This window comes from Lathyrus oleraceus, chromosome 4 (assembly GCF_024323335.1).
Source record: "Lathyrus oleraceus cultivar Zhongwan6 chromosome 4, CAAS_Psat_ZW6_1.0, whole genome shotgun sequence".
Taxonomy (NCBI): domain Eukaryota; kingdom Viridiplantae; phylum Streptophyta; class Magnoliopsida; order Fabales; family Fabaceae; genus Lathyrus; species Lathyrus oleraceus.
In genome coordinates this window covers 374,495,970-374,512,259 of record NC_066582.1, presented here as the reverse complement: position 1 = coordinate 374,512,259, position 16,290 = coordinate 374,495,970, and the positions used below count along the sequence as shown (strand labels likewise).

Sequence of the window (16,290 nt, the reverse complement as noted above, 5' to 3'; positions counted from 1 at the left end):
TCTGTCAGGTTTCCGTCTTTCAGATCTGGACTTTAGCGCTACTGACTTGTTCTTTTTATGAGGCTCATCCTCCTCTAGTTCTATCTCATGGCTTCTGAGAGAACTAACAAGTTCTTCAAGGCTGATATTGTTCAGATCCTTTGACAGCTTCAGAGCAGTAACCATAGGTCTCCATTTCTTTGGCAGACTTCTGACTATCTTCTTAACATGATCTGCAGTCGTGTATCCTTTGTCTAGCACTTTAAGACCTGCAATAAGAGTTTGAAATCTAGAAAACATAGCCTCTATAGCTTCATCATCTTCCATTTTGAAGGCTTCATATTTCTGGATAAGCGCCAGAGCCTTCGTCTCCTTGACTTGGGAGTTTCCTTCATGGGTCATCTTCAGAGAGTCAAGTATATCTTTGGTTGTTTCTCTGTTGGTGATCTTTTCATACTCGTTATAAGATATAGCATTTAGGAGTATGGTTCTGGCCTTGTGATGATTCTTGAAAACTCATTTCTGATCATCTGACATCTTACTTCTGGGAACTTCAGCTCCATCCACTGTGACAGGAGGTTTGTATCCATCTGTGACAATGTCCCAGAGGTCAGCATCATAACCTAGAAAGAAACTTTCGATTCTATCTTTCCAGTAATCAAATTTCTCTCCATCAAAAACAGGAGGCTTAGCATTGTAAGAATCTCTTTCATTTGAGTGGGCCATTGTTTTTCTCGCACTGGATCTCTCTACACGGTTAAGTGTTTGATTAGAAAATCAATAACAGAGCCGGAGCTCTGATACCAATTGAAGGTGAGAAAAACAAGAAAGGGGGGGTTTGAATTGTTTGGAAAAATAAGCGCTTTTCAAAAAGAAAAACACACAAGGATTTTATACTGGTTCGCTTATAACACAAAGCTACTCCAGTCCACCCGGCCGAGGTGATTTCGCCTTCAACAAGGACTTAATCCACTAATCTTGAAAGATTACAAACAACGTCTAAGATACAAAATCTCTTAGCCCTCTCAAGTATACAGACTTACACAAAGTCACTTGAGGAATTTAACAAACAAAAGATGAAAGGTTTATGTAATCTAGAGTGCTTCTAAGAAAGCAAATATTACAATGTAAAGAACAAAAGTTTTTCATGTAATAAGCAAAAGCTTCGTGAAGATCTTAGAGAGAAGAGTGTTTTTCTTGACTTGGTGTTTCAGTATAATTTTGGCTTGTTGGCTTGCTGATTGTTCTCTCGTGTGTTTGTGTTTTTTTTGTTGAAAGTTGATTTGCAATCCTTTATATAGATCAGTTGAAGTAGTAGTTGAAACTGGTGGATATTGAGATGAAGTTACACCATCACATAATTAGCTAATGCAGGATGACTTTTTCTTCTTGAAATGACTACTTACCACAAGTAGTATTTTCTTTCTTGAGATTGGAGATTAACGTCTGTTTCTCTTTTAGGAAATCCATTTGCAAATCTTTACTTGTCTTCAACGTTACTCTTTCATGATTAGCAAATCCATAATCAGAGTATTTGTGTTTCTGGAGAACCTTGGAATCTTGCTTCTGATGTTGATCTAAATAGTTTCTTCAGATAGCGTTGTTCAGAGTCAGAGGTTCTAGGACTTACTTCTTGTTCAGATGCTTCTGATACTTGTTGTTTAGTTCAGAGTTAGACTTTCTTGAACTTGTTTCTACTTCAGAGCTTCTGATCATTTGATAATATGCTTCTGATCTGGTACTCTATCTGATGATGTCATCAGATTTCTTTCTTCTATCTTTAGAATCCTGCACACTTAGAAACTTTTCGTTAGGGTGCCATTTTTGGTTTCATCCTTTGTTATCATCAAAATCAAGGAATCTGTTGTAGAACAATTTTTGTTCTTACGAAAACATGTGGGCGCTTGAGGGATTGACGCCCACATGACCATCAGATGCAGCCAGATGAATTAGCGCCCACACAACCAAATGCACCTAGGCGCCACTAGCATTGACGCCTCCTCATGAGGATCAATGCAGGCACCACTAGTATTGGCGCCTCCTCATGAGGAGCGCAATGCATGCGCCAATGCTAGTGGCGCCTCCTCGTGAGGAGCGCAATGCATGCGCCAATGCTATTGACGCCTCCTCTTTATGCATTGGGGGTGCCCCAGTTCATCTGACGCATCCTCTACCAAACCTGGTTATTTTGATAATTTTTTTAAATAATTAGTTATTTTGAAAAAAAATAAAAATAATTATTATTTTGAAAAAAAATTCCAAACTTTTACCTACTTCCTCTTCAAGAACACCCATATTAATCCTATTTGAATCTGCTGAAACTTCAACAAAATTCAAGAAACCGATTTCCTGAATTTCACAAAACTCCCAATATCTTTATATCTGAGTACAATTATCGTACTATGTAATCAAGCTTCATGTTAATCCTATTCATAGAGGATATGAACTCTACTATTTTCATTAACTTGTGCCATAAGACAATGATTCAATTAGTAAAAAATATGAGCATACAAAAGTATATAGACAATCATGAATATGGTATCTATCGGTTATATATAACTGTCAACTGAATATGGTTTCAGAGTTATAGATATATCCAAAACCAACAATGCTTAAAACCAACAGTACAACAGTAACAATTGACCCCAAACTCCATATAATATAACTATACTTAATCCGATTCAAAGCCATAATTGAGAAAGAAAGGAAATAGCATAACAATAACCAATTTCTTTTTCTACATATCATTACAATGACATTCAAGATTAGCCCATGGTTCAAAAAGTTACAGAATAATTAAACCTATAATTTAAAGCCTAGTGTCGAGGGTGAGGCAAAAATTGGTATTATTCTCCAGCTCAGCCAAGTGATTATGCATGAAAAGGATACCATATTTTCTCTGGGAGAAGCAATTTAAGCATTCTAAGAGAAACTTGAGAAATACTCATCAATCTGCATAATAATGCTCAGTAGACATCAAAGAGTATAGGTAATCAGAAGAACTGTTACCCATGGTTTTAAACTGCTTTCCACAAGAACGGCGACAGTAATTGTGACTACAAGTCTACAACTTATGCTTTTCAAGATCTCAACAACCACATCAAATCCAGCTATATCTGACTACAATATTCTACATATCAAATATCATAACATAACCACCACAACTGTAATTAAAAACCTTACTTATATGATAACAAGATGTGCATAAAGTAAACCAGGGTGTTACAATTTGATTACATTACATGTTTTAACTGAACCAAAATAAAAAACATAACGAACAGGCTTTTCCTTTCTGTTTTACAGGTAAACCGAATGCTAAATTAAGCCGATAAATAAGAGACTCGTCTGTTATCATTCATTAACTATGAAAATATGGAATACACAAAAATGCTCATCACCAATTCACCACCACTATCACTAATTACTACCACAATAACTAATAACTAACATGTGCTGGTGATCAAAACCATAAACACATCCAACCAAGCCAACAACATATAAACAATTTCATCAATTACACCATATCTTGATAAAAACAAAAAATTGCCATTTAGATCTATGAAACACTGGCACATATATAGACACGACACACAGGACTAGTTGAATAATGCGGTAATGCGGAATACCAAACACACACCTTCAATCTGAAGTGTCAATGCTACATAGTCATGATCAATCATCATCGTCATGATCACTCTCATCCCTGAAATACCCAGCTTTCTTCCCTTTCTTCTTCGTCTTGTTGTTGTCCAAACCCTCATCATCATTTCTGTTTCTCCCCAGCAACCTTTCACCCGCTTCATCATCCACAACAGAAGCCCAATTATCGTCAAACTGCTCCGCAGCAATCTGACCACCCTCCTCCTCCTCCTCATCACCTTCCTCCTCCCCATCCCTATCCCTCAGCCCACTAAATCCCCGTCGCGGCTTCTTAGGCTGAGGCCGTGGCCTCGGCCCCAACTGATTCTTAGGACACTCATATGACAAATGACCATGCCCCCCACACTCATAACACAAAGCAGTCTAAGTATTGTACACGCGCTTCCGAATAAACTCCGGAGCACGTCCATTATCAGCAGCAATAGAAGCAGTTAGAGTCCTTCCATTGAGAATCTTCTTATTCATCTCCGCCACGGCGCGTTGGGCGTCATTACGAGAAACGAATTGGACAAACGCGACACCGCGGCTTAGGCGCGTGTGACGGTCTTTGAGAACGGTTACACGCGCGATGCGGCCGAAAGTAGAGAAGAGCGTATGGAGATCGGAGTTTGTTAGCGAGTAATCTAGATTAGAAACGTATAACGTCGATTTTGATGGTGCTAAGGGTTCACCTGTTCCTCCTATTGATGATCCTTTGTTGTTCGGTTTTGATTGGGGTTGATTACTGGATGTGGTGCCGGTGGTGGTGTTGGGGGTTGAGGACGAAGAGCAGTAGCGGTAGTAGAAAACGTCGTCGTCTTCATCGCTGTCGCTGTGTTTTCGTTTCTGTTTCTTCTTGCTTGACATTTTTTTCGGTTCAGGTTTTTTGTTTCCGGCAACGGCGTTCGGTTTCCGGCGACGGAATTAGTTCTCCGATGCTTCTTTAATCTATAGAGGAAATCTGAGAGTGGAGAGATTCTATAATGCGTTTGAGAAACCCTAGAGAAGTGAAGCGAAACTCCAAGCGGATCTGGACATGGATCCGGATATTTTGGATTGGTTTTATATATCGTTTTATCCATTCTTATTTTTTTATAAGCAGTACTATCCATATGTAAATGGACAACTTGCTCACCGCCAGAGTACTTGTAAAGATAGCATAAAACTAAAAATCATTATGTTTTAATATTTTTTTATTTAATTGGTCAGCTACCCATCTGCATATATAAATTTTAATAATTTTTTGTTAGTATGATGCTAGATTTTTTAAGACAAAAATTTCTAGTTCGTTAGATATACAATTTTATTATATTATTTTAGATTATATTTTAATATCTTAAGATAAATAGAGTTATTGAAATTTAGCAAAAATAGAATAGAGTGAAATAGAAATTTTATTACTTTATTATTTGAATAATTAGCGATATAAACAAAGTAAGTTTTTGATTCTGCTCATATAAAAGAGAAACAATACTGATGGAAAGTGATGAAAATTTTCATTCTGCTCATATTAAAGGGAACAATACTCGTAGAAAGTGATCAATACTAGTAGAAAGTGATGTAATTTTTTATTCCTCATATCTAAGGGAAACAATCCTAATGAAAAGTGATGAAATGAAATAAAATAGAATAATAAAATTTTATTATGCTGGATCTGATTTTAATTAACTCAAACAATGTAATCTTATTCTATTTCATCTCATATAATAATAAAATAGACTTTTTCATAGAATAATAAAATAGACTTTTTTCTATTGTATTATTTTTCAACATCATTTAATTTCTAGGACTCATGCATCCTATCCAAAAAAGCAAAGTTCTCACTCAGATGTTTCTTCCTTAAGACGTTCTCTCCATTCTACGAATGTTGGTGGTAGAGGACACCCTCGTTTCAAATAAGCTTGTATAAAATGCATCTTAGTAGCAATCTGTCTAATCAAGACAACCCGGCCATTTAAATTATTTGGAGGGCAACTTAGCAGAGGGAAAACGATTTACGAAAAACTATGTCTTGTAAACTAAACTAAAACTCAGTCATATACATTTGATATAAGATGACTCATTTAAAAAAAATTCATCCACTTTATTGTCGTTGTGGGGACACCAATTTTACTAAGAATCAAAGGATTTTGAATAGCTTGTATTTGTGCATTAGTCATATAGAGTCGCATGTAATTGTCGCACCCCAAAAAAAGATGATAATGCGATCCCTCGCGATAGCACGCGGAAAAAAAAATGTTGTTCAAAACAGAGTCGCCACCGAACTTTATTTATTCCAATGAAGGAATAGGAAAATATCGAGAAAACCTTTAGAAATAAGAATAATGGTCGTCGCAACCATCTTCGGGTTCGGGAGTCGATTACGCAAGGGGAAGGTATTAGCACCCCTCACGTCCGTTGTACTCAACGGGAACCTTTTAGTCTGATTTTGCTATTTGACTGTTAATTGACTATTTATCTGCTTGCTTCGAGTAATTAGAATTGATGATAGATGTGGATGAAGACCTCAGGATGGGGGAAATGGGAGGTTTTTTATTAGTGTGCTCGCGAAGATACAGCAATCTCCTGCCTACGTATCCTTATGGTGCAATAAGGAAATCAGAGTATTCGTAGTTCGGGCTACTACGAATATTGGTTGTGTTTTGTTTTGATGAACGACTGTATAGGTCGGCGTTCTAACGGCTAAACACTGGCTTGTCTACTCTCGGTGGAGGCTCTAGCACTGGTTTGTTGTGCGCATTAGAAAGGATTGACAGTGTTCTTTTTGAAAGGGTTTTGGTCACGCGGGGGTGGCGAGTTGAATTGACGTGTTTGGATTTGATTGGTTTCGATCGCTCGAGGGCGAGAAGTTAGGTTTGATTTGTTGATGATTTGAGGAACGACGAAAGATTGAGCAATATGGTGTACACCAATCGTTCAATTCTTTCGAGGAATAATAAGGCGTGCGCCTTCTATTCCCTTTTCGTTCGAATTGTTTTGAAAGTTTGTTTGTGGATGTTGAATACGCACGGTAGTGAGGCGTACGCCTCCTACTTGCTTATTCACAGAATAACGAGGCGTACGCCACCTATTCCCTTATCCAAGTTTATTTAACGTGTTTTAGTCGGAAGTCGATAATTTCTGCAATATGGCGTACGCCATTTATCCAAATAATCGAGAGACGGTGAGGCGTACGCCTCCCATCTTTTATCACCCGAGGTTTAAATTGTAAAAAGATATGTTTAGATATTGTATTCGATTTAGGAAGATAGCTTGAATTTTGGGTTGGTAGGTTTTGATGACAAAAACTCGAGCAATGTGGCGTACGCCAATTATTCGAATAATCGAAAGATAGTGAGGCGTACGCCTCCTATCCTCTTTATTATCATAAGATTAGAATTAAATGTTTTAGAATTTGTAGTTGATTTGGAAAATGATTTGAATATGATGGTTGAAGTTTAGAAATAATTTGAATTTAGAACCTATGTTTGATTTGAAAAATTGATTTGAAATTGTATGATTATTAGGGTTTTAATTGAATGACGAAAATCCGAGCAATATGGCGTACGCCAATTATTCGAATAATCGAGAGATAATGAATCGGATGCTCACTATTCTCCTTTTCATTCAAAGATTAATTATTAAAAATAAAACTTTAAGAATTTATAATTAATTGGTGGAGTGATTTTAATTTTATGGAGTTTTAGGGTTTTAAATGAATGACGAAAATCCGAGCAATATGGCGTACGCCAATTGTTCGAATAGTCGAGAGATAGTGAAGCAGAGGCTTACTATTCTCATTTTCATTCAAAATTAAATTAAATAATTTTTAAGAGAATACTATTTAAATACGGTGAATTTGAATTTATTTAGAATTAATATACTTTTGGGAAAGACTATTTGGTATTGGACCAACGTCAAACTTATTTATTAGAAAATAAAGTAAATTATTTGTTGACCTTAACCATTAATCCACCATTTAACTAATTATAATATTATAACAAGATAAAAAGAAGAGTTGAAAATAGTAATCGAAACCGAACTAATAAATATTTCTAATATTAGTGTTATCTTAATTTTAATTAAAACAATCAAGAATAGCTCATAAACCAAGTAGACCAAATTGGAATGTTTGGGAAATAAATAAAAAGTTAGGCCCTAAACATTGGATCAAAGAAGGCCCAAGGGACTTAAAGTAGTGTTATTTTCGGGATGGGCCACAAGGCCCAAAATCCTCTCCTACTCAGCCAAGTGGTACTGCCGAGAAGAGAAAAGGTTGGCCTCGGTTTACCTACCGCCACGCGCATCATTGTTCATTGATAACATCATAAAGATTTTGGGAACATAATCTGACAGCACCCAAGTATCTATCATCAATAACATTAATTTACTCTTAATAATATTTTAAAAGAAGAAACAATCACCCCTTAAAGCAAAGAAATAAATCAAAATAATTTTGTCTCTCTCTCTTAAAACGACTCTTCATTCTTTCTGGAAAATATCCTCTCCCTATTAAATCGTGTGCATGGTCCCAATCCAAAACTGCAGAGAGAGAAAATTTTTTTGAAAGGAAACCGATGAACACCCTTCGGTGTTCATCCTCAAACAAACCAGGACTCGAACATGAAGTTCAAAACTTCCAACGTGACAAACGACCACAATCCCCTCAAACCTCCAAATCCTCGACGGGATCTAGAAAACAGTAGCGAATCGGAACCTCAAAGGAAAACCTAATCTTAGCTTCTAACCCGTTTTCTATATCACAATCAACAGCAGAAATTAACGAGTCAAAATACAAGGTCAAAGCACTTTAAAGCAAAATAAAAGGGAAAGATTCCGCCGGAGCATCGTAGCCCCGACGAAGACCTGACGGCCATGATTACCTTCGGTGAGTATGTATGACGTTGTCCCTCTTCTTTTGCTTGTTGTTTCAAGTTTCTTCCTTTTCTTTCTATCCTTCTGTATCCACTCCTTGTTTTCTGTCTGATTCTGACTTTCTCCTCTAATTGATTGTCATTTCCTTTTGCACGCGATTGAAGGGGTCAAGCTCTTCAAACCCTGATTTTCAGTGTGAAAATCAGAGTTGAAATACAGAGTTTTAGCGGAGCTTTTCGGTGTAAGGTTCGTTTGGGATTTCAGCAGAGTGACGGTATTTTTCTTCTCTCCTTTTTCAATCGATTAGCTTTCCTTTTTATAGAGTGAAATGAGCTCCCCAAAATCGTGTGTGGATCCTTGGCAGATGGTGCAAAAAGGAATCATTCCGTTAGCATCAAATCTTTCTTTAGATTTTGGTGGGGACCAATGTAAATGTGGTAGGAAACGGATTTGATTGTGGTCCCAAAAAATCTCCAAATGCGTGGCCGTCTTCACTGAATCTCCCATCTAGTTTTTACTGCGGTGAAACCTTCAACAATTGAGGTAAGGAAATTGGTATTTACTGGCATATATTTTAACCTTAATTGATGACTTCTCAACTTCGATTCACAACACTTCTTCCGTTTTTGCTGATGTGAGGACTTAATACATTTAGGTATGAATTGCTGCTCAAGTATTTTCGAATCCTGTGAATCTTTGCCTTTGGTTTATCATAACAATTGTGTGCTTACAAGTCTTATGACCATTAAATTGATGCCATGTTTGATACTTGGTTTGGTATTTGGTAGGTGATCTGAATGATATTCAGGATGCTTGATGATACTTGTATGGATGTTAACCTTGTTGATGGCTGAGCTTGGATTGCTAGTCTGCTGTGTTTTACATGGTGGTAGTCATGATTGCTCCTGTGATTTAATTACCATGAGGTTAGTCATATGCTGAAAACCTGTTAACTTGGAATGTGATGTTGTTAGCTATTGTGTTAGAAGTTTGAATGAAATTTTGCTATGGTAATGATTATTTTTGTTTTGGATACTTTGCTTGTGCGTGAGCTGATTTGTGGGTTGCTATGCTTGGTGATGCAGTAGTGGTTTGTGCAGTTTTTAGATCGTATATTTGATCAAGGTTAGATGGTTTGGTAACAGGTTTCTTCTTGTCATGGTTCAGCATCTGTCATGGTTCTCTGATAATAGGTTCTATTGTAACAGGTTTTTTTTGAAGCATACCCTGGCACTGTTTTGGTTTGGAGCATTATGGCGTTTAAACCAATCCCGTCTTTAATTGATGATTCATAATGCAATGGTCCTGCCGCTATAGCTAAACCTTATGTCCCAAAAAGGTGAATCTTTAAATGTATCCTCATTTCCAAGTGTAGGCTAAGAGATACTCTCAACTGTGTTTAGCATGTTAGTTTTCTCGATTGTTTAACATCTCTGCTACCGACCAAATCCCTATCCAGTTATTAACATCAACATTCTGGAACTGAATCATCTGTCTTGGAGTTGTTAACCATCCTGCCATTGAAGGACAATCATGTTGCCAAGGTCTGCAACATGGCCTGCTGTGGGAGGAATACTCTGAACTTGCGTCTGTAGCCGTTTTTTGTTTTTTGGGTGTGACGGCTTGTTTTTGCTGTTTTGCCGTTCGGCAGCTTGTGACAGTTTTTCTTCTTTTGATCATAATCTCTTTGGGAAAATCCTTACTCATTGTTTCTTTGAATCCTGCAGGTTTCACTCATGATACCAAGTTTACTGCTTCTGGAAGTGTTTTGGTGAAGAGAGTGCATGGAGTTGTCGTGGTCAACTGTCATGATGTTTTAAGCTTATATACTTTTTTATTGTAATGTCCTCAAGTCTTTAGATCATAGGCCATGGCTGTGTGTAAATCATGAGGTCTACCAATATAACTGTAAACTATGCCCCTTACAAAATTTATTCTCAGAAGGATCGTGCCCATATGGAAAAAGAATGGTTTTGTACATCTAAATTTGTATTTTTTGATCAAAAGTAACATTATTATGAAGTCCATAGAAAACTGTTTCATTTTCTTTCTTATAGGAATTAAAAGACATTGAATCTAAATCCTCAGGAAATTTTCTCAAGTCAGGACCAGGAAATGCAAATCCTAGGCCATCCGTTAAATAGCTCTTTAGACGTGGCCCGAGATGAGTAGAAAAAAATGCTCATTTAATAAGAATGCTCGCCATGAGACGTGATGGACCATAATAATGCACCAATCTTGTAGGTCGGCCAAAAGGACTTGTTGATATGAATCAATTTGTACTTATGAACCAAATGATGCTTTTTATAATCTTGAATTAATGAGACGTGAGCCTTCGAGGCAACCTATGCATGGAGTAGATGATGTCATTGACTACAATGACATGTACCATGCTCAATGAATGAATAACAATAATATGCATCTTAATCCAGTGATCCACTTAATAAACAAAAGCTTCTTTGTGATTATTCTAATCAGTTGATTATAGTGGATTAAATCTGTGTGTATAAGGTGAAATCACTTTGGAGGGTGGACTATAGTAGCTTTGAGTTTCAAGCGAACGATAATAAAATACTTGTGTTTTTATCTCTTTGTTATTAACTTTTAAGTGGTGTTCTTGAGTTGGTAAAAAACTTTTGTTTTATAAAACTCAATTCAAACCCCCTTTCTTATGTTTTTCACACCTTCGGGGTTTGTTTTAATTCTGACGGGGCTACCACTAGCAGATTGCTTACTAAGTGTGGGGGTGTTTTTCGTGACAGTCAAGAAAGATAACTTTGTGGCTTTCATAAGACTATTGGTGATTGCAATAGTCTTGCTACAGAATTCTGGGGTGTCCTTATGGGTTTGGAGCTTGCTTGGAAGAGAGATTTCAAGAACCTTATTGTTCAAGATGGCAAAAAGACAGTAGCAGATGCTCTCCAAGGGTCGCCTTTGAAGTCTAAACAAGGTTCGACTTTGGCTAGGCATATTCTTCTTCTCCTTCAGCATTTTAAAGAAGTGCATTCATTCACATTTTTAGAAAAACTATTAAGTGTGCTGATTTTTTAACCAAACTAGATTTGTCCAGTTTTGATGGTTGTATCTGATTCGATGATAATTTTTTAGTAACGGTTCAAATGTCTATGAGACATGCTGCCTAATGTCTCCTCATTTTAGACCTTTGATCCTCCCATTTTACTAATAAATAAATATATATTTGATTAAACAAACTTAAAAAATTATTATTTTTATTATATGAGTTAAATAGTTTAAGTTTCAAATTCTGAAACGTCCCAAAAAAAAACTATTTACTTACATTCTGAATTTAAAAGAATATACATTTCAAATTCTGAGTTGTCACCAAAAAAAATTCTATCAATGAAAGCCCTAATCGTCACCAAAAATATATATTATATTTTATATTTCAAAGAATTTAAATTTCAAATTCTGAATTTATTACCATCAATTACATCTAAAATTATTAGATTACTTTTCACAATATAAATTCATAATTTAAAAAACAAATACTTTTAAAATTACTGACTTAAATTTATTTATTTATCTTCTATTTTGCTAAAATTATATTTTTTTACTCTCCAATTTTTAAAACTAATATTTTGGTTCGCTATTGAACAACGCTGCATTATTTTTAGTTTTCAAAACTTTACTTTCATTAGAGAGGTACTTCATTTCAAAATTATTTTACCAAACAAAATTTATCTCAAAATAAACATCATTTTACTTTTTCAATATCAATTTCTTTCAGAATGCCATTAAATAATTAAAACTTCTTTCAAGTCATTATTCTCCTATACATTTATGACAATTTATAAAAACCTTAAACTATTCTTATTTTAGGATGGAATGAGTAAGCAATCAATAGACATTTATGAACTAATAAAATATATCATTGTTTTTATAATTAATTTTATTTTTTATTTTATTTGTATTAAAATATTACAAATATATTAAAACAAACTTTTAGAATTTTTTTTCAAAATAACCATTATTTTCAAAAATAATTCCAAAATAACCAATTATTCAAAAATATTACCAAAATAATCAGGTTTGATAGAGGATGCGGCAGATGAATTGACGTACCCCCAATGCATGAAGAGGAGGCGCCAATAGCATTGACGCATGCATTAGACTCCTCGTGAGGAGGCGCCAATGCTAGTGGCGCCTACATTGGGCCTCATGAGGAGGCGCCAATGTTAGTGGCGCCTATGTATGTTTGATTGGTGTATGCGCCAATTCATCTGGCGCATACACCCCCTGCTATTTTTTTTTAATTATTAATATTTAATTTTTATTATTTAATAAAAAAGAAATAGTAATGAAAAAAAAATTCATTGATGATGTAATAATTGGTTACATTGGACTGACAATAAACTAATGACCCGTCCGATTATAACGTCCCCCTGTTCCACATCCCGGTGCGTTAGTTTATCTCCTAGGTCTTCCACGATTTTCTTGAGGTGTTTGGGGTCTTTGTGTGCTGACCTGATCGAGCGATGGTTGGTTGGAAGGTCCAACGGAAGTTCCAGCGGTATTTGATAGATGTGTCATCATTTGCTCCCAATATCCGGAGGGGCTCTGGCCAACGGCGCTTCCGTAATGGAGTTCGGTGCCCATGTCATCGTAGTTAGGGCGTTGTGGTTGAGTGAATTGGGGACGATATAGTTGCCCAAATTGGGTCATTGAGTCGTTTTGGAAACAAAGCAATGGTTTCTGGGGCGACTATAGTTAAACAATGGTTGGGTGTTATTGATGGGGGGCTACGATGAAGTGACCCATATGAATCATCTGGGCTATAGACAGTTGTGGTTGCGGGGTTTGATTCTTGGTTTTGTGTTTGAGTGAGAGGTATGAATGGATTGCGACGTTGGATGGTTGGTTGTTGGGTGGTTGGCATGAACGGGTTGCGATGTTGGGTGTTTGGTTGTTGTGTGTATGTGGTTGGTTGATGTTGTATGGTTGGTTGTTGGGTTTGGGTGGGTTCACATTGGTGTTGGGTGGTGAATTGTTGTGGGGCATACGATGACGAAGCATGTTGGCGTGGATCCATCAAATACCGCGGCTCAGATACAAATTGTTGAGTTGTTACCGATCTAAACCATGCCATATATTTTGTTGAGTCGGTCTTGCACCATGGATATCTGGTTCGTTCAAGATGTGTTGTCTTTGATTCCTCTATGGACGACACATGTCTTTTGCAAAGTCTCTCCAATCAGAATAATCCCATTGTGCATCAACCCTTTTTTGATGTCAATTCCCCAAACACGTGGGAGATTCTGGAATCTGTTGTAGCATTCAGAACTGCAGTTTGACCCGGTCACTCTGGTGCATTTCCACCATAGTGAATCGGATAACCGGTGTCTTCGTTGTCCAAACTGCAGCATCGTCATGGTTCACATCATGATCCAGACCCAGATATGGCCTCCAGACAAACTGTAAAACAATACGAAACGATTAGATGGAAAATAATTTGAGAAGTATTTTTAAATTAAAATATAGTTGGGTAGGATTATTACATCGTCATGTCCAATGTGGTCCAATAGATTTCGATAGACTACAATAGCGTGTTTCAGACACCTGTTGTAGTTCATTCCCCTTACTGACCACCTAAGATAAAAAAGAAGTGAAAAATATTATTTACTATTAATTATAATATAAAATATAATTAACTAAATGGTGAATGGTAAAGTGTTAGACTTACTTGGTTGCAAACGGGAACACGAATGGGCGCTCATTTATCGGGGCGAGCGACGACATTCTTGACCAACCCCAAGCTTGAAGCAAATACGCACATGAAAAAAAATATAGGTATTCTTTTTTGTAGTTCTATACATTGCACTATATAGATGGGCCAATACAGCTGAACCCTAACTATAAGTGTTTACCTTATTAATGTTGCGTAATAAAGGTAAATACATTATATTTACAAAATTACCTGTACTTTCTGGAAACAAAAAATTATCAAATAAAATCATAATATAACACCAAGCTTTTATTATTTTCTCATACTCGGTTGAATCGTCGGGAATTACTATACTGGCATAATATTGTTTAAGGTATTTTAAACTTATACCTTGCCCCCTTGCTTGACCGGACGTGTCTCCCTCAGTTTCGTCGTCTAGCAAATGGGCACCCAATAATTCATTGCAGATATTGTTGTCTTGGTTAACTCGATCATTCACTGCCTTTCCATCTATACGGAGACCCAACAACATGTACACGTCCTCAAGTGTGACGGTACACTCACCAATCGGAAGGTGAAATGTGTGGGTCTCGGGTCTCCACCTCTCCAACAAAGTTAGAATGAACTTGTAGTCCACCGAGTACGAAACAATGTTGAGTAGATTTCCAAATCCACATCCTCTAATATATGGTTCTATTAAAGGATCGTGGGGTACATATTCATGTACACGACATCTAAACCGCTTCGGATCCTAATAATAAAAAAGTAAGAAAATGCAATTAGAAGAAGAAATACATAATCAACAAGCACAACTCTATAAGAAGTAAGAAAAACATAGATAACAAAGGTATAAGACTAAAAATAGAAAAAGTAAAAAGAGAGAGATGACATACAAATGCCGATATATTCTCGAGCGTGCCTCTATGTTCATCGCCCATAGTCAACAAAGACATGATTTGATTTTGCAAAGCTTGAGTGTGGTAGAGGAAACAAGTGTGGTAGAAGAATATAATTGAGTATTGATGAAGATGATTTGATATTGTTGATATGAGAGGCTATTTATAGATGAATGAGTGAGTAGGTTTGCAACCTAAGATGAATGTGATTGGTTGCATGGAATGGCAAGAGAAGACAAGGGAATGACAAACTTCAGAAAGCATGTGAGAGATAGCATGTGAGGAATCTCTTCTAGGCGCATGTGAAGAATCAACATGTAAGGGAAGATGCGCCATTCCTCTTGGCGCCTACATGTGATTCTTCACATGCAAGGAAGAGGCTCCCTTCCTCTTGGCGCCTTAGTGTAGGGCAATGGGAAGGGGCGCCCTTCCTAGTGGCGCATAAGACCAATTTTTGTGAAGAGGCACCCATCCTTTTGGCGCCCCAGTTACTTTATGGCGCCTAGGGAATGGGCGCCTAGGTGGGAATCTCAGGGCTCAGGCGCATGTGTGTTCTTGTCACTCTTTTCTCTGCATGGTTGATTCTTTCTACTACATGCATGGTCAAGTTTGTACAAACAATGACCAAGTTATCAATGCAACGACCAAGTTAGCAATGAAACATTATTTATGTTGTGTGGATGAACAACTTAGCAATGCATTCAATTCCCTTAAAGATATCTACATATTTAATATTTCAACAAAATGTCTTCCACACAACATTACATGATCAGTGCCCATGTCGAAGGTGAAATATTTGATCATCAGTTGTTCGGTTTTTGTTTTCGAAACACAGAGGTAACTCGGTTTACAATAAATCGACGATCAAATTTTTCACATCTGAAACAAAGAATAGAAAAGAAATTGCAATGCAGTAATGTGGGCCAAATCATCTATAAAAATCCGGTTTGGTTTGTAGAAAACCAGGTTAAATTTTATCAGAAGAAGATTCGAGATGATGATGATATTCAGCATATGTTTGTCAGTCACGAACAATCTGGTTACAACGATATAGAGTTGTATATATTACCACATCAACAACAGGTGTCTCTGTACATTGATCAGTCACAAGTGTTTTGTGAGACTGATGACGAACAAGCTGAGGTGAATGTTCTAGATGACAAAGAAGAAGAATCTGAGATCATGGTTGATTCGATGGTGAACGCTGAAGAGGAAGAGGAGCCAATACCAACAAGTTAT

General features: G+C 36.7%; 1 protein-coding gene across 1 annotated transcript; it reads right to left on the bottom strand.

Annotated features, from left to right (window-relative positions):
- Nucleotides 1-3,651: 3,651 nt before the first annotated feature.
- LOC127137581 (U11/U12 small nuclear ribonucleoprotein 31 kDa protein) lies at nt 3,652-4,485 on the bottom strand. The gene is made up of 2 exons (XM_051064033.1): nt 4,016-4,485; nt 3,652-3,928 (listed from the first exon to the last, which is right to left on the bottom strand). The coding sequence occupies exons 1-2, from the start codon at nt 4,483-4,485 to the stop codon at nt 3,652-3,654; spliced, it is 747 nt and encodes a 248-aa protein (XP_050919990.1).
- Between the last annotated feature and the right edge of the window lie 11,805 nt (nt 4,486-16,290).

What these genes read in the sequence shown, in the direction of transcription:
- LOC127137581 (XM_051064033.1), bottom strand. Translation starts at nt 4,485, where the DNA reads ATGTCAAGCAAGAAGAAACAGAAACGAAAACACAGCGACAGCGATGAA. An exon ending in GAGTTTATTCGGAAGCGCGT is followed by an intron (nt 3,929 to 4,015) that starts GTACAATACTTA and finishes GTTGGGGCCGAG; the next exon opens with GCCACGGCCTCAGCCTAAGA.